At 38.9% G+C, this 27,957-nt stretch overlaps 1 protein-coding gene across 5 annotated transcripts; it reads right to left on the bottom strand.

Moving 5' to 3' along the window:
- Nucleotides 1-179: 179 nt before the first annotated feature.
- Nucleotides 180-22,002, bottom strand: IVNS1ABP (influenza virus NS1A binding protein). Of its 5 annotated transcripts, none has more exons than XM_025877498.2 (15): nucleotides 21,890-22,002; nucleotides 15,317-15,544; nucleotides 14,773-14,901; nucleotides 14,391-14,560; nucleotides 14,185-14,260; nucleotides 12,434-12,607; nucleotides 11,994-12,119; nucleotides 10,541-10,648; nucleotides 6,573-6,705; nucleotides 6,118-6,342; nucleotides 5,530-5,651; nucleotides 5,308-5,434; nucleotides 5,090-5,221; nucleotides 4,759-4,932; nucleotides 180-3,023 (listed from the first exon to the last, which is right to left on the bottom strand). In XM_025877498.2, exons 3-15 carry the CDS (start codon nucleotides 14,881-14,883, stop codon nucleotides 2,770-2,772), a joined length of 1,932 nt encoding a protein of 643 aa, XP_025733283.1. In that variant the 5' UTR covers nucleotides 14,884-14,901; nucleotides 15,317-15,544; nucleotides 21,890-22,002; the 3' UTR covers nucleotides 180-2,769. The 5 variants fall into 5 exon arrangements, with proteins under 5 accessions (XP_025733283.1, XP_073756190.1, XP_073756189.1 ...); XM_073900089.1 differs by lacking the exon at nucleotides 21,890-22,002 and adding an exon at nucleotides 21,129-21,212; XM_073900088.1 differs by lacking the exon at nucleotides 21,890-22,002 and adding an exon at nucleotides 21,026-21,124.
- Nucleotides 22,003-27,957: the final 5,955 nt, after the last annotated feature.

Below are 27,957 nucleotides of genomic sequence, written 5' to 3'. Positions count from 1 at the left end.
ATGATTCCACTATTTCTTGATTTTTTTAAAAATGAATAAATGTGGCATGTAACACTGTTAAGTTTAAGGTGTATAGCTTACTGTGATGCATTTATATATTGCAACATGACTGCGATGGAGTGATATCACATTACATAATTATAGCATAACATTATTATCTATATTCATCATACCACACATTAGATCTCAGGTTTATTTATTACTCATTACAAGTCTGTACCCTTAAACACCACCACTCTTATCCAACACCCTGGTAACCACCATTATATTACATACATTGGTGTTTCCTTGTTTTTCTTTTTTTTTTTCCCCCCACCCAGTTAATTCATCCAGTCATTCAATGATAGACTCTTCAAATCCTTTTTTGGAACCAAGTAGGATACAAATAAATGACTAACAGAGACAAAACTTTCTGTGATCTCATATTCTTCCAAAGGCAACTTTGAAGTTGCAGAAATATCCTCCAGAGACTCTTTCTCTTACCTACTTCAGTTTTAAGTATTCAAAGATCTGGAGAAATCATAGGGTGCACACCTAGAGTAATAAGCAAGGATCCTAGGACTGTATCAAACTCCCAGATCCAGATTTTTCCCCTAAAATATAAGGAATTCTAAAACATGTTGAATGGGAAAGCATGTATGACATACTAGAAGCCAAAAATCAAAACCCTACATTGAATGTCACAATAAACGAAAATTCATGTGTGAGTATAACCAATTATTAATTCAAGCAGGTATTTTATAGTTTTGCTACTGTTTTAGGCATCTGTATGTTTTATGCATTATTACAATTGATCACAAGGGTGGTTATTACCAATGTTATTTCTAAACTACCCCAAACCCATACTGGTGGTAAAAACATTTTTAATTATGTTGAGGCTATGCCACATTTTCTCCTTCCCTCAAGAAAAACGTGTACCTTTTAGATGGAGATAAATATAAACAACTGGTCAATGAGCACTGTTTTTTTTTCTCCCTTTATGGGAGGCTGCTGCTTATATTCAAAACATACTTAAAAAACATACTTTTAACCATCAAAGCTACCTGTTTGGCATCCATAATACAGAAAACTCTGACCCAGAGTATTCACACCTATTATTTGCTTAATGCTACTTGGGAATTAGGTTACTTAGAAATTGAGAAGTAATTTCAAATATTTTATTGCTGAATCCCCAACTAAAATTTTATTTCCTTGGGCTAAATAAGACATATACGGATCCATTAAAAAAAAATAGTCATCCTATTAGGCAAATTCAAATCTGCCAACCTAGTTTTAGTCCATAACCAAACCAGCAATAAATAGAGTCAGCAACTACATAGCCACCACGTGAGCTTTCTTGATGGTTCTTCGTGGAATGAGAGAGGAGGTGTCTAGGTACCAGTGGAACAATTTTCTTCCTGATCCAAGTGAGCCACTGGTAGTCACCTTGTCCTAGTTGGCTCATTTAGCTTCCTGTGTTTGTCTTCTCTGAGAAAAAAATCTTACCATCAGTTCTTATTTCAGACATGTCACGTGACTATTTTCCCACAAATATTATTACTGGGGGAAAAAATTGTCCCCAAAGCTTTTAGTCATGAATGAGTACACAAACAACACTTGGATATTAATTCCATGGTGCAAGGATTTCCTGCAAGTACCTTTAATATGTTTGCATTGGCAGCAAGCATTAGGATGTGCTAATTTGGCACCGTAAGTTATATGTGTAGCACAACACATTTGATAAAATCACCCCAACCAGTATTTATCCATATGAAGAGAAAAACCGAACAAAAACATAGTTCTGATAAAGGCTGCATTCATAAACCCAATACAGTTTAATTTTTTTTTTTTTCACAATCGAGGGCGCTATTTAGGACTGATTTGTTAATGATAAATAAAGACAAGAATTATTTAGAAAATAAAGTACTTCACTGTTCTTTACTGTTATATATTAAGTGTCTTGCTATATAAAATATACCCTCAGGAAGTCAAAATATTTGAAATCACTGTTTCAAATAAAAATCATAGCTATGTTACTGTTCAGCAACTCCAAATAAACATTGGTACTGCATTCTCAAAAAAAAAAAAAAAAAAAAAAAGTAGCTGAGGCAAAAGCTTAGAAGTTTGCATTCTGGGCGTATAAAACACCTCACTCCGCATCCTTTTAAGACTGCCACTCTGCTCCATAATTTGAATCTGCCATATCTTCAATAGGTAAAGCACTGTGCTGAGAATATAAAAAGTTATAAAAAGGCAATCATAAAAGATTAAATCTTGGTAGGCATGTCAGTTTTCTTTTAATAAAAACAAAAATAGTCATTGTTATCTAGTTAAATAAGTCTCTTTTGTATAGAGTGTTCCAGTTATTGAAAAAGGGCCCTTAAAAAACCCAACTGCCTAGATCTTAAACCCTACCCCCTCTTGCCCCATAATACATGTTTGAGGGAAGAGTCATTCAATGTGCAAATTGGCAAGAACAAATGTGGAGGAGAGGGGACTTCTTGAAATGACATGCCCGATCAAGTCTTGGTTTATTCTTTTACAATATCAACTTCCAAAAAGTAAAATAACCAAAGTAGTCCTAAAAATACACAAAACAGACCTTCATCTTTGCATTCCTTTCCCAATAAACACAAAAAGTATGTACAGCATGTTTAATATGCAATATGCAAAAGCTTTGTGTTGCTGTTAGCAACATCTATACCCACCCACCCTCCTTATTCACAAGTGTACCTCTACTAAACACAATTACATCACTAAGCCTGTTAGTTTGAAAGGGCCTTAAATTTGTTAAAACTGGAAAATCTTTGTATAGGGGCTCCACTCATTTGACTCAAGGTTATAGACTTCCACCGTATTCAGAAATTCATTGCCATCAAATCCTCCCACTGCATAAATGGTGTTCCCTACAGTTGCAATCCCAGCATTGCTCCTTGGTGAAGTCATGTTTCGCATCATCTTCCATTCATTTCTAGTTGGGTCATACATCTCCACACAACTGATGGCATGAGAACCATCGAAGCCCCCACCTACAAACAATTTTCCTAAAAGAGAAAGGAAACAAGGTAAAGCTAGAGAGAATAAGAAAAAAACTATTTAATCTGTTTTCTGGTAAAATCAGTGGTTCTTAGTAGAAATGCCTGCTCATTCTATCAGAAAATACTCTCTTAAATGCCTCACTAATGTGGCAAGCGCTCTCTAGGAGCTATGAATACATATAGAATAAAACTGATAAAAACCCATTCATACCTGGAACTCAGGCAATTTGAAAGGAGAGGGGTAGCATCTAACTCAAGTGTAATTCCCACAATTCTTTGTGGTAGCTACTATTATTGCCATTTTATAGATGAAATGAGGCACAAAGAAAATGGACAATTCACCTAAAAATGCAGCTAACTAGTGGCAAACCAGAGTAGTTCTGTGCACTGGAAATTTTGTATTAGTCCTTCAAAAGAAGTTAAAGAAAAGCAGATTTCAGGTAACTGAATGTTTTCTTGAGCTTTCCAACTATATAAAATTATTTTGGTACAAAAACCTCTTGGAAACAGACCAGGAGTTATCACTTGTTGAGTGATAACTTGCAGAGCAGTTAATAAGTTATAACTTGCAGAGCAGTTAATAAGTTATTTTCAAACAGATAAAAGGTTAGCATTAAAAAAAAATTCATGGGGGGCGCCTGTGTGGCTCAGTTGGTTAAGCGACTGCCTTCGGCTCAGGTCATGATCCTGGAGTCCCGGGATCGAGTCCCGCATCGGGCTCCCCGCTCGGCGGGGAGTCTGCTTCTCCCTCTGACCTTACCTCTCGTGCTCTCTATCTCTCATTCTCTCTCTCTCTCTCTCAAATAAATAAAACCTTAAAAAAAAAAAAATTCATGGGCGCCTGGGTGGCTCAGTTGTTAGGCATCTGCCTTCGGCTTAGGTCATGGTCCCAGGGTCCTGGGATCGAGCCCCACATCAGGCTCCCTGCTCAGTGGGAAGCCTGCTTCTCCCTCTCCCACTCCCTCTGCTTGTGTTCCCTCTCTCGCTGTGTCTCTCTCTGTCAAATAAATAAAATCTTTAAAAAAAAAAAATTCATTATTTTCTCATCTGTCACTTAAACCTGTCTGCATCTATATATTTAGAGAAGAACTGACAAGGCTCGGGGGGTGCTGCAGGCTACAGGCCAGTAGGCTACTTGCTGGAATGTCTACACATCTGTGCTTTCAGCAGTTGAGCCACAGCTTAACTAAGATTCTGCTTTATTCCCAAGACAATGTTAACTACACTCATTATTATAATTACATAATTAAACATGTAAATCAGTAAAATGGATGTGAAAAGAAAACTGTGTCTATATAAAACCAAGTTTAATGTTTTGGAAAGACTTTTTAAAATAGTCTTAAGTATTGCTTCCAATTAGGTATGGAGTAGATAATTAGAAAAGACTAGATCTAGATGATCTGCACTTATTTTTGCTTTTTGCAAATCAAATTCTTTGAATTCTTGCTCTAAAGGAACAAACTCCAAGATGATACATTTTGCATATGGTTTATGGAAGGAAAAGACTTAGACCTTCATTTAGTGAACTCATCAAAAGACTAGTGTTGATATATTAAGTACTGAGTCTCTATTAGAAAAGACTTCTAAAAGACAAACCATCAATCCCTACTGCATCAGAAAAGATGGCTGCTTCTGAATTCTAATTATACAAGTATATATAAAGTATCACTGACATTCTCTTGGAGTTTCAGAAGAAACTCATCACTCCCCATTCCTCACTTTTCCAAATCCCAACACTCACCATCAAGAACAGCTACTCCAGCTCCTCGTCTAGCCACATTCATGGGAGCGATTAAAGTCCAGGTGTTATTTTCAGGATTGTAACGTTCTACCGTGTTCAGGCAATTCCAAGACTCTGCGCCTCCAATTATGTACAAATAACCACCAAGCTCACAGACTGCAGCCTGGTGTCTACCTATAAAATCATGTCGAACCAAATTATTTTATCTCCCAAAACTCTAAGTTGTATACCAAATATACTGTTGATTCAGAAGTTAACACACACACACACACACACACACACACACACACACACACACCCAAAACAAAAAACATGACACAAAAAAACTCACGAATGTTAAGAGGAGCACAGCTTGTCCACGACTTTGTTACAGGATCAAATACATCACAATTTTTCAGTCCTTTTTGACCATATGGATCAGAGCCACCAACGATGTATAATTTCCCATTCAGAGCGCATACTCCTATGTGAGTATAAAATAAGATTATATATTGATAATTTAATTGTCATACTTAAATACTGATTATCCCAGAAGAAAAGTAATTTTACCTGCATTACAACGGTTAGTTCTCAATTCTGGAACAGGAGTCCAGTCATCTATGCTTGGATCATACATCTCTCCACAACTCAGGTCATCTGAGTGGCCATTTGATCCACCTACCACATAGAGTTGGCCCTATATCAAAAGTGAGAGATTAGAATTTCTGCCATTCTGAAGTATGAGAAACAGTTAAATATGGATTGCTTCTTCCTGCAACATAATGCACTTACCATGAGTACAGCCATTTGAAATCGAGCCCTTGGTGTTCTCATGGGAGCAAGAAAGGACCAGTGATCTGTATGTGGATCATAGCATTCAACTGTTCGAAGACACTCCTCTCTGTTATAGCCACCTGGTAAAAGAACCATCAAGATTTACATTTAAGATTATTAAACTGGACCAGGGTTTCTGGTCCAGAATGATTTAAGTAGTCTGCATGAGAAAAGGAATTTTTATCCATAAACTTAGTAAGGCCCCATTAGTTGATGTTTTAACTAACTGCTTATAGTAGCCAAACAACATTATCAGTATGAGTAAATTGCTTAGTCTTGGCTTGAAAATAAGGACAGAATAATTCAGCTAACGTTATAGTTTAAGAATTAGAAACAGACATTTACTTAAAGGTTAAGAAACACAATAGTATTTACTTTTTATTTCTTAGTCTTTTTAGAATGTGGTAAAGTAGAATGCCAAGGAAGAAGGCACATTGAACCCTGTCTTCCAAAGTTCACATGTCACTAGCAAGCACAGACGTCCATTTAAGAGGCTCAGCCAGTTGAAAGTTTCCAGTAAGAAAACACTCATCCTTCTGTTCTCACCTGCTGCTATGAGCTTGCCGTTCATCTCTGCTGTCCCCAGACCAGATCGTGCATACTGCATGGGCGACATGGGCTTTTCTATGAGCTCATCTGGTTGCATCTCAAAGCTTAAACTTTTAATTAGTTTTGGAGTACTTGTTGGTGAGCTCTGTGGGCTGTTTCGCCCATGAAGGAAAATTACACAGAATACACCATCCAGCACAGCCAGGCACAAGTAAGTGTTATCTGTAAGCACAAAAGTTCTATGTTTAAGATGCAATTATTATTACTTTGGTTGCTGCGTGATACTGAACTGGACTCCAGATTCCAGAGTGGAATGATCTGCTACTCTTTTCCAATTTAGTTGTTTCTCAGTTTTTTCTCCACAAACTGTCACTTTCCAAGTTATTAAATGGTTCCACTCAACACTCCTTCTTTAAAAATAAAAGACAATCTGACAAATGTAATGCACTTACTTGAAGTCTTTTCCGAAGCAATGATTTTCCACTCATGCTTAGGGCTTTGTACTGTAGCATTTGGAGAAGAGAGACATCCAGTGGAACTGCTACTTATCATCGGCTTATGGCCATTCTCACGTGGTGGCTTTTTCTGCAAAATCAAAAGGCAGCTACAGAAACCTAGCCAAAGACCATACCTGGTGTACCTTTGTTCCTGAGCTATTCCACAACACTGAAAAAACGGTATGTTTCACCTATGTATGATGACGTTTATAGCATACCTAAATTTAAAACAAACCAACTTTCCAATTGACACAAATTACTGGCATGCTTCCATCTCCACTTGTAAAGAAACCACTATACCTACATAAGTAGCCTGGTCAGGAAAAGCTCCATTTAAACAATTAAAAAAACATGTTGTAGATCAGGGGGGAAAAGGAACCCCCCCAAATCTACATAAGCTCACATACTCTTTATACTAAGTATAGAATCATCTTCCAAAAGAGCTTATTAATTTAAAAGGGTGAATTATCTGAAATAATACATTTAACCCACTGTCTCCAAGGAATGGTCAAATGTAATTAAATCATATGTACTCTGATACCCTTCATACAATGCCAGCAAAAAGTGAGCAGACATTTATCCAATCCAGTCCCTCTGAGAAGTATTTTTCAGGACAAAAGTGGCAGTTACAAGAAACACTGAAAGGTATATTTCTTCAGGACCACCTTATAGGTATTATAGAGTGCTTTTCTAGACAAATCAAACTACATCAAAACACAAAAAATAGTAACCAGAAATGGAACAGTAACACTAAAAGAACCAAACATTCACAAAAGTAGAATACACAGGACCACTAAAAGGAGAAATGGGCAAAGCTACAAATTTTCCAAATGACTGTTAAGAGAATTGCACTATGTTCTGGTGTATGAGTTCCCTTTGATGGTTTTCTTCCAATTACTTTAGCCCTTGACACTTTTAAAGGCTATGATCATATGGAATTAGAGGAGGCAAAGACACCCTAAGAGGAACTACCAAATGAACAGGTGCCACGCTGAGTACCTGACCAAGTCTGCTTATCCACTTATTTCAGTCCCCAGGGCCAGAGACACATGGGTGGGTAAGATTTATAGTAGAAATTTGTTTCTTGTGGAAACAAAAATCCACGTAACAACTCTCAGAGGAGAAGATTTTGGTAGCTACTTGAAGCTGTGAAAAGTTTGGTCTGGGCCGTTCAACAAGCGTGGTTCCAGCATATGGAGCCTATTTTGAGAAGAGGCAGAGAATGCACCATGTCAATGGTCACCATAAATTCTACTTAGACATTTATCATATACCTAGGTATTATTAGGCACTTCATTTACATCATCTCTTTTAATCCAGTAAGGGCAGTACTGCCCTTTTATCCATTTTATAGGTAACAATACTCAGAGAAGATATGCATTGCCTAATGCAATACAACTAAAAGAAAGATTAGAAGTTCTGAGTATAAAACCTCTCTTTTTATACTATGACAGACTTGCGTCCTCTGCTACTAGAAATTACAAGTTACATAAAACGCCATCCCAACCTGTGGGAAGAAGGGATCCAAAGTATCACAAGTTGATGATGCTTACATTAAGAGCTTTTATCACAGTGAGAAAACTGTTCTAACATATGGACTATAATTGAGAAAAAGAAAAATCCACGTGAAAGAGAAAAGCATGGTAACAACGAAAACTATTTGGGTTTTTTTTTTTAACAAGTCATACAGAAGTGCTGGTTAACTCCTTTATACTCCTTCTGGAACATTTTCAAACACCATCCTTTCCTCTCCTTTATCTTCAGACTTTCCTGTATCAACTCCTCCCACCCAGCTACCCACTGGCTCCACTTTCTTTGCCTCTGGCTTGCCAGGGGGTAATCTCTGGTGGCTGTTTCTTTTTCAACCACTATTACTTCTCACACTAAGGGATTCTTGACCTTAATACTCTTTGGAACTTACACCCACTAAAGGTTACGAAGTGGCCTCCCAAAACTAATGCAGAAGAGCTGGTTATCTCTAACCTTCTTTTACATGACCTCCTGAAGAATGATTTGACACAATTAACAATTTATTGTCCTCCTTCAAACTTTACCGATGTTAGCTAGCTTTTTAACATATTTTGATTCTAATTTCTTCCTTCCTTTCTAATGGCTTCTTCTCAAACTCTTTTCCTATTCCTCAAGCCTGATGTGTCCCCTCATCCTGTTTTACTTCATGATTTTTATCCAGGGAACCACCTTCTAATGAGTCACATATGTCAGAATCCCATTTTCTCAAATTCCTTTTCCTTAACTTTCTTATTCTAAATGATTACTAAGAACTCACTCAACCTTTGAAACTATAAATGTCTAGAATCCACTCTTCCTCATGCCCTTGGATCAAGTCCTCGTCATTTTTTGTGTAAATTGGTCTCAAACTTTAATCTACCTTCTGTACTTGGGTCATAAAAATTGAAGGGTTTAATGCAATCATTTACTAGAATAAGAAAAACAAAAGGAAACAAACCACAGATCAGTCGAAGTCCCATGACCTAGAGACTGCCCATCTGATAAACACTTGTCTTAAATATGACTAATGTGTGGATTTTTGCTGTACAGAAATACAGTTAATTTAACCAATCCCCCTATTGTTGGACTATTGCCCCAGTTTTACACTATTACTGAATTTGTGAAATATCTCTCTTCATAGCACTCTCCTCCCTGGTCTAAAAATCTTTGGAAGTTCCTCATTACCTGTAGGATCAAGTGTAAGCCCCTATCAGGTGGCATTTCCCTATTTTCCCAATCTTGTGACCTGCCATTCTAAGCCTATCATCCTTGCACAGGTATTGTTACTTGTTTAAAGAGTAACTTTTAAAAAAAAATGTTAACACTGGGGTGCCTGGGGCGTTAAGCGTCTGCCTTCCGCTCAGGTCACGATCCCAGGATCCTGGGATCGAGCCCCGCGTCGAGCTCCCTGCTTGGCGGGAAGCCTGCTTCTCCCTCTCCCACTCCCCCTGCTTGTGTTTCCTCTATCGCTGTCTCTCTCTGTCAAATAAATAAAATCTTAAAAAAAATAAAAAAAATAAAAAATAATGTTAACATCTTTAGAGTTTGAGGAAAAATATTCTAAATGTTCAAAATGTACAACTATGAACAAAGTTCTCAACTAACTCAAACCCTGACACTTTTTGTGAAAGTAAAGATATTTGGCCACTACTGCCACAGAATACCTGAGAATTTCACCAATCAGGTTTATCATTTACTTTCTATTAAAGAAAACCATCCCTTAAAACTCGGTTAACTCAGCCTACTCTATAATTTATCCCTCACAAATACAACGTTCAGCTGAATGCCAAACAAAAAGAATGCATACTATATGACCATTTATGTCCACTTCAAACACAGGCAAACTAGTCTATTGTTTCAGAAGTTAGAATAATGGTTTCCCCTGGGGGACTGTGTAGGGAGGTGACTGGGAAGGGGCAAAGGAAGGCTTCCAGGATGGTAGAAATCTCTTCTTGACTCAAGTAGTGTTTAAATTAGTGGGTTCACTATTTGACACTTATGATTTGTATACTTTTCTCTAAATTATTTGTCCCTAGCCTAAAAAAGTTTATACCTGAGATTAAAAAAATAATAAAAAACAGAGTCTAACACTCTTCCTGTTGCAAACTATTTTTTTGTAATCTAACCCAAAAAAAATCAGTTTCTACTTTGCTTCATCTTAGTGTCCTTTCTTACTACCTGTAAATCCTATTTAATTGAGAAAAAAAAATCTAAAATGTGTTGAATTCACTTCTTTTTATGTGGCAAAAACAGCAGTAACTGTTAAGATAGGCTTGTTTTGTCCCCAAAATGTTTCTGTTCAGTTATACCAATGAAATTCTTCCACTTTCCTTTATTAAAGGAAAATTTCAGTATGCTATAAAATGCTCTAATCACATTTTAACCTGAGGTTACCTCAGATGTGCAATGTGTACCTGCACAAACTGAATGTGGTCATCATCACTGCCAAACACCTCAGCCTGTCCATCTAGTAGGTTCCCATCAAGCAGCTTGTGATCAGCTGAGTAGTACAAGGTTTGAACCTGCAAAACAGCAACAGAACACCCATGTGGCTACCGTCTCCATGGCTACTCCACTAGTATGCAGATCACACAAACGCCTCAAGGTAACCTCCAGTGTGCTTCTTGAACTTCTTGACATCTTGCTCTGGCAGGATCCCGAAGTAAAGAAAATACAGGTCATGGTTGTAAAAATTTAAAAAACAAAAATCAAATACAGAATCTTCTAATACTGGCCGGAAGAGTCCTTGGCTTGATTGGCTTGAAAGAAATCTTCATTTTCTCATAGCTTCTATTATATAGCATTAAGAAAAAAAAGCACTAGTACAATATATATAGGTAAAGAATATACATATTTACAATAAAATGTGGAGTATGGCTTACACCTTTGAAGTGGTCTGATTTGCATTAACATATTTCTGTCCTGTAGGTAATGTCAAGAAAAACAGATAAAAAGCAAATGCAAAACGCAAACAAGCTGTAGAGATACCTCCCTTAGCAGATGCAAACACATGGTTAATGCACCTGATTTTCAATGTGGGAAACGATATAAAACTTAGGGTTCACTTGTTGGCCTTCCTAGAACATGATAACAGTATGTTTCAAGGCCTAAAAGATCTGGTAAGCCTTCAGTGAGTGTGAAAGGCTCAAGTGGAATGACAGATGCAGCGTCACTCTACCGCTCCATCTGCATATGTTTTAATTCCCACCATTTCTCCATCCAGTTTTTCTTGTGTATTTTTAAAAAGTAGCCCAAGGTAAGTGAGTGACTATTATGTATGAACAACACCATTGAAAAACACAAAGCTTTAAAGAGAGAATCCTGTAAAGGAGTAAACACCATTAAATCATCATCGCTCTCTGCCCACAGCGGATTTTTCTTAGGAGAACTGGGGCAGGACTGCTGCTTCTTTACGTGTCAATACACTTGAGGTTTCTTCTTGTTTCTTCAGTCTTGGGTATCCTAGTTTTGTTAATAAACCTATGGGGAGATAAATCAATGGGGAGGAACAACCATTAGAAGCTTTTACCTACTTTCAAATTTAAAGCAAAAACCTGTGAAGAAAAATTTAGAATCTACAGAAAATTTCAGTACCACCTCCCATTTCTAAAGCAAATTACATGCTACTTTAAAGGAAGTTAACAGCACATAATAAGCGAAGAAATAAAAAAAGAAAAGCAGAAGACCAAACTGAACGGTTCATTCAGCTCACCTGGACACCCCCCCTGTTTCTCAGCTTAGGGGTACCTATAGCAAAATTTAAATTCTTTAGGGTCATGGTTATAAAATAAAAGTGAGAGGGAATCCTTCATGTTATAGCAAAATAAATGTTAAGAATTGTTGAATCCCATTTACTTTAAAACTAACCTCTTCCATCAGCTCTTCCAGACTGTCTCCATTCTCCCAGATGCTACGCTGCACCCAGTTGATTACCTTTGTATACAATTTGCCATTGCTGGGCAAGCAAACATTATCTTCAAGCATTACCTCCAACTAGAGTTAGGAAAAAACAGTGACACACAGATCAGTGTTGAGCCTCTAATCCTCAGCTTAATGCTCAATTTCATAATACAACGGTCACAGATGCCCAAATCACATTCCATATATTTACTCTAATTTATAAGAAAATCAGTAGCCAAAAAATACACAAACGGGTAGGCAGAAAACTGTTACACTGCTAAAAATAACAGTATCATTTCGATGTACTGTCTTTTTCCCAACCATTACTTACATGCTTGAAACATGGACAGCGATTCCGTGCCTGGAACTAAGTAGTATATATCTCTCAATAGATTTTTACTCCTTACCTTTAGCCGTGGAAGTTTAAGAAACTCTTCCTCTTCTGAAATTTGTAACAAATGCTCCTGAATATAAGCATCAACCTTATTCAACAAACGGGAGTCTCCCATACAACTTGCAAAATTTCGGTAAGAGATGCAGCTGGTAACATCCATTCTAGATAGTAAATAATCACCACAAACCTTGGAAAAGAAATACACAAGCACCAACACTTACATATATTTTATTTAACGAATATTTAATACTCAATGCGTAAGCATTATGTGAAGATATAAAGATGAATCAAAAATCACTGCCTTAATCAAACAACTTTAACATTGGGAAGAACATATGTATACAAATAATAAACATCGAAGGATGCCATTCAAATGTCTAAGTTGTTTAAGGAAAGATGCAACAAACTGAAATGCTGTGATAATGCATATGAAATGTTCAAATAAGTATTTCCAACCATAATAATTAGGTAAGACTTCAACGTGAAGGCAGTATCTGAACTGGGATCTACACAGAGATGATGCTGAATGCAGAACAGAGGAAGCAGGGAAGAGAGATGTTGTGAACGATTTAGTTTGGTTGGAGCGAAAGACAAGACAGGTAGGAAATAATTTTGGAAAAAGAGCAATGACATTAGGGAAAACCTGCAGTACAAACTTGAGGAATATGTGCTACAAATCACTGAAGGACGCAAAGACGGGACATTATAGGAGGGGCCAAGAAACTTCCTCTTAAGGCGAAATAGTATTTTAGGCTTTTGGACCACACTTTGTCACAACTACTCCACTCCATCACTACAGGTGGAAAGCAGCCAGAGACCATATGTAAATGAAAGCTGTGTTCTGATAAAACTTTATAACAGGCAGCTGGCTTACAGTTTACTGACGCCCAAATTAGAATTAAATGTTGTTTTAAAGATTTTATTTATTAGAGAGCGAGCATGTGAGCGCACAAGCAGTGGGGAGTGGCAGAGGGAGAGGGAGAAGCAGGCTCCCCACTGGGCAAGGAGCCCGATGCGGGGCTCGATCCCAGGACCCTGGGATCATGACCTGAGCCGAAGGCAGACGCTTAACCAACTGAGCCACCCAGGTGCCCCGAAAATTAAATGCCTTTTATCCTATGAATTATTAAGCAGCTCTCAATGGCGTTAAATTCTAGGAGTCCTTTTATTTATTTTTTTTTTTATTTATTTTTTTTTTTTAAAGATTTTATTTATTTGAGACAGAATGAGAGAGAGAGAGCACATGAGAGGGGGGAGGGTCAGAGGGAGAAGCAGACTCCCCGCCGAGCAGGGAGCCCGATGTGGGACTCGATCCCGGGACTCCAGGATCATGACCTGAGCCGAAGGCAGTTGCTTAACCAACTGAGCCACCCAGGCTCCCTAGGAGTCCTTTTAAAGAGGAACTCCAGAATGAAGAACAAATGAACTGAGAATATAAGTTATATGATTAACTCCTGAGAAAAATAGGAGTATTTTATTTTACATCCCGCTGTCGTGACTGATACAGCTACCTTGCCGAGAAGACTACTGGAACAGCATGGGTTTAGCTCAAATTATCTGAGTGAAATATGACCTTTCTATGTAACTATAGCTAAATGGTTAATAAATGGTTAAAATAACATTCAGTTCTCTAGGGGAAGAAGGGGCCATTTTCAAGTTCTTGAAACTAAAAAGTGGCTTATGACAAATTATGCATTCTAACCATGTAAAAACAGACTTGCTAGTAATAGTCCTGCTGATATATGTTAACTTCTGGTACTCTACCTGCTTTACTCGGTCCATCTTCAGCTTTTTTGCCGCAGAATAAACATCTTTTACCAATTCTTTATCGGCTTTCAACCTATTAAAAAAAAAGTTCTTTATCACTTCATCAGAGGCCTTAAAACACAGATACTTAATTGAAATAAATTTAGAGAGACTTGGAATTTCCTGATGACATCCCCTAATTATACAATTTATAAAGTACTTACTGAGCAGTGTAGGCATAATTCAGTAAGACTTCAACAGCTTCTGGATTGAGATCATCAAATTTAACATGAGAAATTCCATGAGGATCACTATCACTATTAAAGATTTCAAATAAATAGGGACTGCAGCAAGCCAGGACTGCTCTGTGTGCTAACATCTCATGGCCACAGACCTGAAATTATGAGGAATTAAAATTAGAAGTACTGTGGACTATATACAGCTAATTACCACACCAGATTCTTTAATATTTATAAGTAAATCATTGTTTTTTAAAGTTATTTCATGAAATGCCTACCATGAAAAAGAAAATGAGCAAATCTAAGAACTTACTGCTTTTAGTAACAAAATATCAATTCTGTAGGTTTCCAATTAAGTTTTAAATACCTGAAGTCGAACATCACAGAACTGGCCGCTTTTCCTCAGGGCATTTAATTTGGCAACAGAAGACTCAATAAAATTTTCGTCTTCAAACATTAAATATCCATTGGGAATCATTTTTCCTTATAAATTTGGCTAAAGGGCAGAAAGAAAGCGGTGGTATTTTACTTGTGAATGAGGATTTTTATAATTATACCTTAAAGACTAATATGGTATATATTAGATATACCATATATATATATATATATATACATGCTAGAAACTTAATGTTCTTTAAAAAAAAGCTCCATTTCACCTTTACTTGTGAACAATTGACTAATGGCTATACAAAATCTATCATTAAAAAGCAGTAACAGATTTCAGTTTGAGCTGATTTATTTAAATTCAAAATAGTTTATAGAAAGAAAAAGTAGAAAAATGTTTTTTTTTTCTACAAATGATTACTGACTTCCCCTTTAAGAAAATTATGAAAGGCTGTTAGTAGACTGGACACAGTCTTCAGAAGAACAATGTGTCTTAATGTTGCACTGGGCACTGAATATTCACTTACCTACTGAACTGGTGAGAAATGGATTTCTAGGACGTCTTAAATAATCCAAGGACAAAGGAGTGTTAAAACTCAGCACTTCCTCAAGGTATGAAGACAGGTGGTTGAAGTGAAGGCAGAGGTGTCTTAAGCTCTAATGGTGATTCCAAAACTATCAGGCTTGAAATGATGTAATCAAGTCCTTAAAAGCTATAGACACGAATTTCTTCTGTGATAATCATGCGTCATAATCTGTAATAATGACAAATTTTAGATACTCAGACTGATCAAAGACTGTCATTGATCTAAGTAGATTAGATCAAACAAAGTTTTATCTTATTGTCAATGACACAAGTACAGAAAATAACACAAATGCAATTATACATAAACATTTTTCATTTAACCTACAACTATTCAGGTGATTAAAACAAACAAACAAAAAAACACTTTCCCTGGAAGACAGGAGCTAATAACGTGTATCATTTAAGTGAGATATACAAGCACAAGATTAGAGAACAAATACAAATATTGGTTAACTCTAATATTCTTTACTATTAGGTTACAACTAACAAACAAACATATGATCTGTCCGTTTTCACCAGCCAGCAAACAACCTTTGGGCATTATTCCCAGACATGTATACAATGTTATAGTCAAACCCGACACACTGTTCCCCAAAATGTGGTCTGCTCTTCCTAGCCTCTGTACCTTTGTTCAAGTTCTCTCTTCTTGGAATACCCTTAATGCAACCTCTGCCAGATGAAATCTTACCTCCATAGAGCCCCTGCCAAATCCCCTCAGTTGAGAGAAGTTTCTCCCTATCTTCCACATACTGAACACTCTCTGAAAGCCATGTGTAATCTTCCAGCTGGTCTGCTGAGCTGGGCTTCTGTGGACCTCATCTTGTTTGATTCAAGGCCCTGGAAGGCAGAGCCTCTGTCTTGTTCATCTTTGTATCCATCCCATCTCCCCACTACCAAAACAACTAGTGTAGAAACTTAAATATAAAGATGAGTACTAAGAAGTGAACTAAATAAACAAAAAGGGAAAATAGTGATGCCCGTTCTTTGTATGGTCCTTTTACTTATATACTGTAATAAACTACCAATGGAATAATTCTAGTTCAGACCATATCTTAAAGTAATCATATTCAGTCCTACCTCCATTTCCTCCTTCATTTTCACGTGTCATCAACTCCAAGTGTCAAATTCAGATGGTACTTATTTTTTAATCACCTGAACTACGACACCACTGTCATTATAATTCAGGAAACAAGAACTAAATAAATAATTTGAAAGATGTACATACTTTAAAAAATGGACATCTTAAAATTACCAGGATTTACCTTATACATCAATCAAACCCAGAATTCTAACAGTTATGTTCAGGTGAATGAATAATCACTTTACCCAGAACCTACTGAAGGCTGGTCCAGCTCCAACTGAACAAACTGTTAAGTTCAACACAAGCACAATCTGTAATGGAGCTGGATCCCACATGCCCTAACTGGTTTCTCTATAACTTAAGTTCTATTCTATTTCAAGGACCTCCTGAATAAATGTGACTCAGGTTGGGGCTGTGGTCAATGCTTACCCCTGCAACAAAACTGTATCATACTATTATGTAATACTGATTTCCTCTGCTCTAGAGTTGCATCTAGACCAGTTAGTTCAGCCTTTAAGAAATCAGTTCTGGGGCGCCTGGGTGACTCAGTTGTCTGGTGTCTGCCTTCCGTTCAGGTCCTGATCCCAGGGTCCTGGGATACAGCCCCAATCCGGCTCCCTGCTCGGGGGCGGGCCTGCTTCTCCCTCTCCCATTCCCTCTGCTTGTGTTCCCTCTCTTGCCGTGTCTCTCTCTGTCAAATAAATAAATAAATCTTAAATAAAAAAATTAAGTTCTAACAAATGATTTCCAAATACCACACAATTCTTTGTACACAGAGAGAACACACCATCGTAAGAAAACCTTCAGACATTTTCAGCCAAGACCCAGCTCAAATTAAGAAAATCTTTGTATATATGATATATACTTGGGTTGCCAATCCACAGACGTAGTTGGTAACTCCTCACTTCGGTTTCATAAGCTGTTCTTAAAAGGGTGAGGGGGGAGGGAGAATCCCTCCATGCAAATTAGACTGATATAATTAAAATGTGCTTTTTGAAAACCTGTACCAATTTTAATCATTATTCAGTGTTTCTCTGTAAACTAGTCTTGATCTAACCAAAAATAAAAATGACATTTATATTTGATAAATTGGAAGTTCTACCTTAAATTTTTTTTGGGGGGGAGGTGGTTAAAATCACTTGGAGCAACTCTAGGTATACAAATTTGTACAATATTATTAGTTTTGCAATAAAATGAGTTCTTCTACATTTAGAACTTGAAGACTTTCTAGTACATCAAGGTCTTAATATGAACCTCATCTCTTCAATGATCAGTACAACCCTACCTGATTTTAAGAGCTAGCCCAAGTCCACTTGATGTTTAAGTTAATGCAACAAACTTACTTCACTCAATTACTGTCCTCATATTCTGTAGGTCCCTACTCTCAAAGCACCCCCCCAACACCACCAAGTTGGAGGGGGTTATATCAACTCCTGCCTGCATAACCATGTCTTTGAAAGTTCACAGTCACTTTCACTCAAGCAAGCATTGCGCAAATTGAGTTTCAAATGATTCTAAAAATTTGTAGATCTTAGTTTGGTCTGTGAAACTCAAAACTCAGTAACTGGTGGAACAAAAATGTGGGCAGAATTTTTTTTCCTTGAAAAGCCAAACCAAAAGCCCCAACACCCTAGAGTTATACAAAAGTATAAAACTTAAAATTTTCTTTGGTATTTAAAGAATACAAAAACACTAATCCAAAGGGATATATGCACCCCTATGTTTATTGCAGCATTATTTACAAGAGTCAAACTATGGAAGCAGCCCAAGTATCCACCCATAGATGAATGGATAAAGAAGATGTGGTGCATACACACACACACACACACACACACACACACACACACACACACACACACAGGATATTACTCAGCCATAAAAAAGAATGAAATCCTGCCATTTGCAACAAGATGGATGGATCTAGAGAGTATAATGCTAAGCAGAATATACCAGAGGAAGACCAATACCACATTTCACTCATATGTGAAATTTAAGAAACAAATGAACAAAAGAAAAAATAGACAAACCAAAAAACAGACTCTTAACTATAGAGAACAAAGAGATGGTTACTAGAGGGGAGGTGGGTAGAGAAACGAGTGAACTGGGTGAAGGGGATTAAATGTACACTTGTCTTAATGAGCACTGAGTAATATATGGAACTGTCAAATCACGATATTGTACACCTGAAACTAATATAACGCTGTATGTTAACTACACAGGAATTAAAATCTAAAAAAAAAATTTCTTTGCTATTTAAAATATACATTTGACTAATCCACTTTAAAAATTAAAACTGGGGTCAAATACAATATATTCTGGTAAATACACTTCAGTTCCTTAGTATGGCCAGTGCAAGAAAATGGAGACAGAAGACTCATAAATGAGTAATTAAACTGCTTTACTAACACCCAGAAGTTCACACGTTATGTTACCACAGGCCCCCAAAAGATTAGCTTAACTGAAATACAGTTCAACAGGTCTTATCCAAGAGTTGTAAAAAAAGGTAGGCACAATATGGCCTCCCCTCCAAATTCTTCTCGGGCCTTCAGTAAGTGCAAGATAAAATGTTATCATCAAACTTTCAAAGCATCCTTAAAACCTCAAGGCAAATGACAAATATTATTTAAGTTTCAAGGCAATCTTTTGAGGGCGGCCAACTCACAAAATAGCAATGAATTCTATTTTTAAAGGACAGGTTTTATAATTATACAAAGTAAGTCAATCTTTGTAAAACCAGAAGTTATACATTCCCAATGTCACCTTTCAAACTACCATCTGAAAACTCACCAAACTCATTCACTTCCTCCATCCTCATTGTTCTGAAATTCTTATGTCCCCATTTATGGCACCAAACATATGGCAGGCACAATTTGGAATGGGATGCTCATAATACCAACGGAGTTAACTCCATTCCCCAGCCCTGAATACTTCACAGACCAACCAGAAAGACAGATAAATCAAGCAGTGAAAACAGTTCAAAAGAGGAAAGGGGTATGACAGCATACATATTCCAGAAACTGCAGCTATTTGTTTCAATGGATTATAGTCTGCAGGATGCATATGGTAAATAGTGGGAGAGGAAGTAAGAAAGATCAATGTTAAGGTTTAAACAATGCTGGAGAGCAGAAAACGATTATTAGCAAGAACACTCTAGCAGAACTGTGGGGGATGGTCTGGAGGAATAGATAAAATATGGAAGCAGGAACATTAAGATATTATATACCCTTGCTTATCCTATATTTTAGCTTGGATATATGTGTGGCATCATTATCAAAATCAGTATCAAAATTAGAATTCCAAAAAGCTTAACAGTTATTTTGAGTTTGCCGCATGCTCAAAGAAGGAAATGAGGAATTTGCTTTGGGACATTATAATGCTGAGGTACCTGCTGGGTGTATTCAGGTTGATACCAGAAGTGTTAGAATACTGATCTGACAAAAAAAAAAATAGAATACTGATCTGATAGGAAAATACTGATAGGTTTAGAAATCACAAGGTGGTAATTCAAGTTTACAAGTGAAGATAAGCATGTATTTTCTGTACTTCTAACAAAAACCCAGAGATCACGCCCTTGTTCATAATTCTTCCATTTACACTCTCTGAAGATAGGAGGATCTCTGACCTTTTAGAATTCCTTCATTGAGATTTTTGACTATAAAATCATATTGCTGAAAAGTCAATGAAATGATTTTCAGGAGTACTTTATCTTAGTATCAGTGATTAAGACATTTCCCTAATGAGAAAACATTTTACATAAAAAAACCACATTTGCAAAACTACATTCAATTGCCATCTAAAATATACCTCAACCAAGAAAAAGCCCCCACTCCAAAGTAAGTAGCCCAAAAGATACCAATTTAAAACTAAAACCAAAACCTGGGATCCTCTGGGTTTTTTTGGGGGGGGGGTCAGACTAAGATAAATCAAGATATAATTAGTATCTATTAACTAACTATAGAGATTTCATGTATTAGAAAAATTCAAAGGAAAACCATTCTAGATCTCTTTTAGGTCAGTGGTTCTAGTCCGGTTTTACCACCAACTACCAAATTATAGACATTTGATAAGTAGCCTGCCAGCTAGCATTAAATGATACTATTGTTAATCCAATTTTAAATAGTGTTTGCCTCATGTCCAGATATACAACTGCTCTCCTCAGCATCTTTAAGATGGAAGTTTCAGCACGATTATACCTAAAACTATTCCTCAGTATTTTGTTATCCTTAAATCAACTGCCAGTGCTAGAATTATTAAACGAAAATATGGATTCTGGTAGTTTAGTCCATGCTGTACTTGTTCAACTGTTAAAGAGTAGTACTAGGCTTCCAAAGTTGTTACTTATTACTAGACCGAAGATCACCACATAAAGTCCTCAAAGAACAGTTTGATACCAGGGTATTCTAATCCTCCATCACTGGTAACAGACATTAGGAAACAAAACTGCGCTCTTGAGGCATATTTCTAGTTGTTATAAGTTTTGAAACGTCAGCTGTTTCAAACAATAGCTCTGTCTACTATGTATTGAGCAACAAATTATTTCTAAAATATTTGTGGTCCAAATCTTCTTACCTTCAACTCTCAATCTGATATTGCCTGATACTCTGCTACCATAAAGAACTTATAACCAAACACCGTTTTGCAAGATGCGTTTAAGAATGGAAAAAGAGCAAACCTCTCCGCCGATTTCTTTTGTAAAAAGGAAAGTGGCGACCGCCCCAGAGTGACCGAAGAGCCCCGTAGCCCCAGGACTTCCTCCCCGCGCGGCCGGGAGGGCGCCCACTCCCAAGGCTGGAAGGCAAGGCGCCCAGCGCCCGCACACCCCCAGCTGGGATTGGCCGGCCACGCAGTCATTCAGCGCCGACACGTCAGGGCAGCTGCTCCCTCCCTCCTCCCGCCCCCTTCTCCCTGCGCTTGGCAAGAAAAGCGGGCAACGTGGAGCGGGAACAAAGGACCCCGCGGCCCACGGCGATCCGGGACGCGGTGCCACCCCACCCCAGGCCCGAAGCACCGATGCAGCCTGGGGCCGGCTCCCCGCCCACACGCGCCGGGTCCTGGGAGGTCCCAGGGAGGAGAGTCCAGACCTCGGTTAGACCCAGACACTAGGAGTCGGTTCCTGACAGCGGGAAAGGAGATTCCCGCGTCCTCCTTCCGTCAGTCATCCCTGCCCCGTGGCGCCCTGACCCAGGCCCCCGAGGATCCCACGGGCAAAAACTGCCGCCCTACTTCCTCCGCCCCAGCTCTCTCTGAGGCGGCCAGCACCCGCCTCGGCCGCCAACGCGACCCGGCAACCATGGCAGCGCCAGGAGCGTCCTTCCCCGGGACCAGGACGCTGCTCCGCGCCTCGCACGGTCTCCCCAGCCGCCCGCGCCATCCCTCTGCTGGGATTCCGGGCGCCCTCTTCCTCCTCCACCGTCTAGGTCCTGCGCGTATTACCTGGTTCATCTCTGAAGAGATGGAAAAACTCATGTCTGGAGCTTCGATGGGGAGCAGGAGGAAGCGGGCGGGAATCGGCCCAACAGAAAGCGCCTCGAGGCCGAGGAGGGGGGAGCGGTCGAGCGGGAAGACGAGTGGTCAGTCCGCGGAGGCTGCGAGGAGGGGGCCGGGCCACCGAGGGTTCGCGGGGACTCGCTCGCTCGCTAGCCCTGCCGCGCCGAAGCAGCAGGCGGGGAAACTGTGCCGAGCAGCTCGGAGCTCCCGACCTCCACGCGCGTCCCGGAGACACTGCCGCCGCCGCCGCCCGCTCGCGCCGCACCCCCTCGCACGTCACCACGTGCGCCGCCGCTGTCGCCGCCGCCGCCGCCAGTGCCTTCTGGCAGCTTCCGGCCCGAATCCGTCGGCGAATCACAAGCGAGCACGAGAAAGCTCCCGCTCGCGGCCCCGCCCATCGCTCGCCCAAGCCTCTCCTTCGCCCTCTTGGGTTCCTTCCTGCTCGGCTCAACTAGGTCAAGGCAAGGTGATCCCAGGGAGAGAGGCAGTGTTTAGGGAGCGCCTCCTTTTATTTATCGCGTTGTCGTCTCCTTCCCTAGCCTCGCAACCTCGCTTCGCCCTTTCGGACTGTGCCGGAACTGGTTTCCTCCAGCCGCCCTCACCTGTTTTGCTTCCCCCTAGAGGCACAATAGGCGGAGATCAGACTTGGGAGATTAGATTTCTCGACGTCAAATTTACATCTAGGCAACTGCCCTGGACTGGAGCTGGCCGCCGTGGACCTTAGAGTCTGCAGTTGGCCGTGGGCCCTCACCTTTGTTGAAGGGTGCGGGGAAGGGGTGTGAGGGTTGTGAGTGAGAAGAGAGGCACGCTGGGGAAAGGGGTGAAAGTATTCAGTAACTGAAAAACATTGGAGAGGTCAGAGAAGGCCTTCTATTAGTGTTGCTATAAAAACCTGTTTACTTCTGCTTTTGGTCCCCCGGATTTCTGTTTTGTCTGAGCGCGGCTCTCCTTTCGGAGACAGTCTTTTCTTTGCTGGTCTTGCCCTCTTTGGGAAAAAAGAAAAAAGCCTGGAGAATCAGCAGTCCCTATCCTAACCTTCTGGGGCCTCTTGGACCACATGCCAAACTTAGTTATCCACCCTGCCACTTTGCCCCCAAGAGGCAAACCTGTTCCGGGGACACATGAGGTATATTGGGCTCTGACGGCAACTTCATGTGACTGACGGGCATGCTGGAAAGTTTCCTAAATTAAAGGTGAGGGGATTTACTGAGGTAAAGTTGTTTAGAGTTTGGCAGAGGGTTCCAGGCTAACGTCCTGTTCGTTTATCCTGATTTGGGGAGGGTACTTAAGCGGTCTAGGCCCAACCTTGTTTGTATTTGACCACGCAAGTTAGTTTATAGACATTTCTAGGAGCCTACGATTCTTTATCATGAACTATTTATGCTTATGGGAGCGGGAAAAGATGAATGTTGGGGCCCTTCATCTGCAATAGAAGCTTTACAACTTTTCTTTCTAAAATCTTGAGGCAAAGAGGCTTGTTTTTACACCCCTGTTTAATTGTGGGAGGAAACAGGAACTAAGATATCTATTAGTATGACTGTTCTATCTTCAGGAGAAAAAGACTGACATTTGCCACTGGGCTCTTGTTTTTGTCTTCTGATAATTAATAACCGACAGCAGTGTTCACTCTAATTGCAAATGAAACTATTAGAGTACATGCCTCTTAAGTTTTTTTTTAATATCATGGGCTTCATTCTTTCAGTGAGAGAGTATGAATTGCCTACTTTGGAGAGACACATGACTGTGTGGCCTGCTGGACTCATGGTCCCTCTTGCTGTACTCTAAATAGTGCCTTTGTGACCTGAAACAGTCAACACTTTTCTTAAAGCTACAGCATGATCAGTCAATGCATTTTTGCCTTGTATGGAATTTCACATTTACATATTACCTTTCCTATAGATAATGGCATAGTTAATTAATTCCATTTGTCTTCTAGTCAACTCCAGACTCAAACCTATCTATTCAAGTGCCATATAATCCAGATGAAAACTTGAAAATGGAACATTGGCAATTTCAACCTTGTAAAGTCACAAATTATAAGATGATATTCTTAATATTTAACTTAGACAAGATATATGTGGAGAGTGCTTAATAAAAATAAAAACTATCAACTTCTGTTTTATTTCAAGCACTGAGAAAGGTAAATCGGGAATTGGTGCCCATCTGTAATCTTTCCATTTTTCTCTCCGATCCTGCTTCAAATGTTCCAGTGCTAAACTCTGACTTGTGTTTTATTCTTTATATATTAGCTTGCTACAGCTTCCCTAACAAAGTACCACAAACTGGGTGGCTTAAACAACAGAAATTTATTGTCTCAGTTCTGGAGGCTAGAAGTATTAGGTCAAGGTGTCTGCAGGGCCGTGCTCCCGCCATGGGAGCTAGGGAAGAATCTGTTCCAGCCCTTTCTCCTGGCTTCTGGTAGTTCTTTGACTTGCATGTCATTTTCCCTGTGTGCCCATCTCTTGGGTCCACATTTTTGCTTTTTATAAGGATGCCAGTCATATTGGATTTGGGGCCCATTCTAACCAAGTATGACCTCATCTTAACTAAATCTCAATGACTGTTTCCAAATAGGATCACATTTTGAGGTGTTGAAGGTTAGAACTCTTAACATATTAATTTTGGAGGGGACATAATTCAACACATTAGTTCAGTGTTTCTCAAGTGTGGTCCACTGACCAAAACCACCTGGATATTGTTATTAGAAATGCAGTCCATAAGCTTCACCCAAACAAGTGATTCCCAAAGGAGGAGAGTGATTTGTGGCCCCAGGGGACATTTAGCAACATCTGAAAACAAGCCCAGGGGAAGGATGCTATGGTATCTAGTGGACCTGGAATGCTGCTCAACCACCTGCAAGGCACAGGGCGTCCCCACAGCAAGAAAATCATCTCTTAATATATTAATAGTGCCAAGATTGAGAAACCCTCCTGTAGAACTTCTAGATCAGAATCTCTGGGAAAGGGGCCTGGAAATCTACATTTTGATAAGCATCCCAACAACTTGTGCCCATACTAAAGTTTGAAAACCACCACAGATACAAAAGCCTTTTCTAGGCGGACGAACATGAACCATTTTGTTCCAGATATTAGTCACCCCTCTTCTTGTTTAGCCATGTGAACTGTGGTAAGTGAATCTAAGTAAACTACTTAGCAATTCACACAATTTACAAGTCTCACCCTAACATTAATCTTAAACTGGAAACTTGTTTACATTTTAATACTTCTATACCACGTTGCATTCTTTTTGATCAATTGTCTACATATTCTGGATGTCCTTTGCCAAATGAAAAAAACCATTGCAAATTTATGGTTTGGCAAGGCAATGCTTTGCCTCCTCCGGTCCACTAATTTCTGTTGTACTCTGAGTGACCGACTGACTTGTCTATTTCATATATTGCTCTCATCCCTTGCAGTCTATGTTTGCTGTTCCTTCCATTTTTTTTTTCTCTATTGGCATTTGAAAATATTTTTGTGGTGCATTAATGGTGCCTTAACAGCACAAACAAGAAAATGGTAGTGTCATAAAAAGGCACAAGAAGCACAGGGAAAAATCCTAAAACTTCCATTAAAATAGGTCATTGGAAACTTATGTATTGCAGTATATAACAAATGGAGAACTTGATGCCTTTCTAAAAAATTGTTTTAAGTATTCCCTTTTAGAATCTTCCATTTTCCTGGTAAGACTTCCAAAGAGAGTTTGCATCAGAACAGATTATATAATCAGAATATTTTGATCCTGCATTAGCCTTGTTGACTATTATCCAGCCAACTGTTTTACTAATGACCTTTTGCTGGTTTTCTAAAGTCATCACTGATAAAATTTTGAGAGCAACTCTAGCCTCCTCCTCCAGTAACCAAAACCCCCTAATAGTTTCTTTCTCTTTCAACAATTTCTTAGGAATTAAAACTTCTCATGTCATTCAAACGTTCTTCCCGTGACATTATATGACCTTCAAGCCTGCTACCTTTTTGGAGTATGCGGCCAACAACTGTATGTTCAGCTCTTGAATTCTAATGTGTAACCTAAGCTTTACTAAGCCTTCATCCAAAACACCATTTTTAAAAAAAAAAAATTTTAACTTAATTGTTGAAAATAATCAAGGCATGGAATAAGCAGCCTTTATACTAAGCTGAGTTTTTAATGTAAACATTATAATCAAATGTATAAACAAAACTGTGGTAACATAAGCACAATCTATACAGTTCAATCCAGGAGAGATCTTTTGTTGTGTTCACATCCAAAACTTGATACCTAAATGGATGGAAGTTACACACTATAGTTCAGTTGGACTAGCAGCCAACTGTTGCTAGTGTAAACTGATCACTTAACAAATGAAGTCAGGAGACTTCTTTAGAGAAAGAAATAGACAAGACAGAACAGTGGTGTTGTTAACATCACTTCTCCCTTTTTCTATAATGTGTCCTACTTTCTGGAGGAGACCAGAATGAAGGACAATGAGATAATGATGAAATTTTACAAGATTCTAATGAACTGGGCTTTCTAAACTACTGAAGAAAGCCATAAACTTGTTATCTAAGAGTTCCCACCCTTGAGAGTGATCCCTCGAGGCTATGGTCCTCCTAAATTGGTACCCTCAGGAACAGAACTGTCAAGTAAGAGGTTTTCTTTCTCAGTTGTCTCTTCTCTAATGTCTTCCTGGAGAGAAAAATGTGAAAGAAAATCTAGTGGCAATGTGTTCTACCAATACCCTTAAGGGCGACCAGGCCTGAGACATAATTTCTCTTCCTTCTGTACTTGAGTCTTCTCAATACCTTGCTCCTATCTATCTTTCAAGACCCAGTTAGCACCTCGCCACTTCCAAGAAGTGGGCTAGTGTTATGGAAAGAGTGATGGACTGGAAGGTCTAGGCCCATATCTTAACTATTTAAGGAAAATCTCGTCTTAATGATTGTGTTTTCTAATAAAATGGGAATGATAATACCTGCTTCACAGAATTATATACTTGGCGCATGGTGAGTGGTAAGTAAATATGTATATATGTATTTATTTAAATGCCTCCCCCAGTTACTCCAGCATACATAATTTCTCTTCTATCTTCCTGAGCCTGGGCACATCACTTGTAACATGCACTTAATTCGCCACAGGATACTTTTATACTTGCAGACCTAAGAGATGAGTGAATTGAATTTTTGAATACATAATAGCAACTCAGGTTCTTAAGTAGGTTGCTCTTCTGCCCCCAGGTATCTTTGAAGTGTTGGAAGAATGAATGTCAAAATCACATGTACCTTTCATGGCTCTTTCTGTCAAATGGATGTGTCCAGATAATGATGGTGTGGAGGGCCAGGGTGTGCTACAGGAGTAGGGCCATGAGAAAGGGGGTGGTTATTGAGGCATATCACCTCACAGAGGGAGTAAATGTACTGCAAATGACTTAGAACGAGGACATTGGATCTCCTTACCTAATATCCCTTCCTCTTCTCAAAGAGGTCTCAACTATGCTGAAGGGGATGGGATGTAAGATTGTCAACTCCACTTCTTCACCTAGGTTTCTTGTGGTCCAGACTCAAGAAATGTTCTATTCCATTAGTGGTGGGAACCTGAAAATCCATACTGTTGTGGAGAGAGGGTAATCTGTTCCACTTTGTGCTTAGTTCTATGGGGATCAGGACCATGGTTCATTTTTTGTCTGATCGTAGCACCTAACCTAGTATTTTTGTGAATGATTTTTGTCTTCTAAAAATATCTATTGAAATTTTGGAAATCGTTTTCTTTGTGTCAGTGGAATAGGAAATTTGAGAATTTTCCCTCTGCAAAGTACTAACATTTTCTTTGCTGTTAAGGGGATTTTGTCAATTTATAAGCTTCTTTCTTCAATAACTTAAATTATAGTGTTGTAAATGATTTAAAGTCTGCCAAATCATAAAAATTTTATTGCTTTTACTCTATCTGGAATGAATTTATGGATATCTGATTTGCATATTAACCGTAAATGAAAGAGAAAAATCCTTTAGTTATATGCATTTTTTTTAAAGGTACTAGATTGCCTA

The sequence above is a fragment of the Callorhinus ursinus genome, unplaced genomic scaffold (assembly GCF_003265705.2).
Source record: "Callorhinus ursinus isolate GAN/ISIS: 27379988/994484 unplaced genomic scaffold, GSC_fseal_2.0 scaffold13, whole genome shotgun sequence".
Lineage (NCBI taxonomy): Eukaryota > Metazoa > Chordata > Mammalia > Carnivora > Otariidae > Callorhinus > Callorhinus ursinus.
The sequence above is the reverse complement of the archived record's forward strand: the minus strand, read 5'-3'. Positions and strand labels throughout refer to the sequence as shown.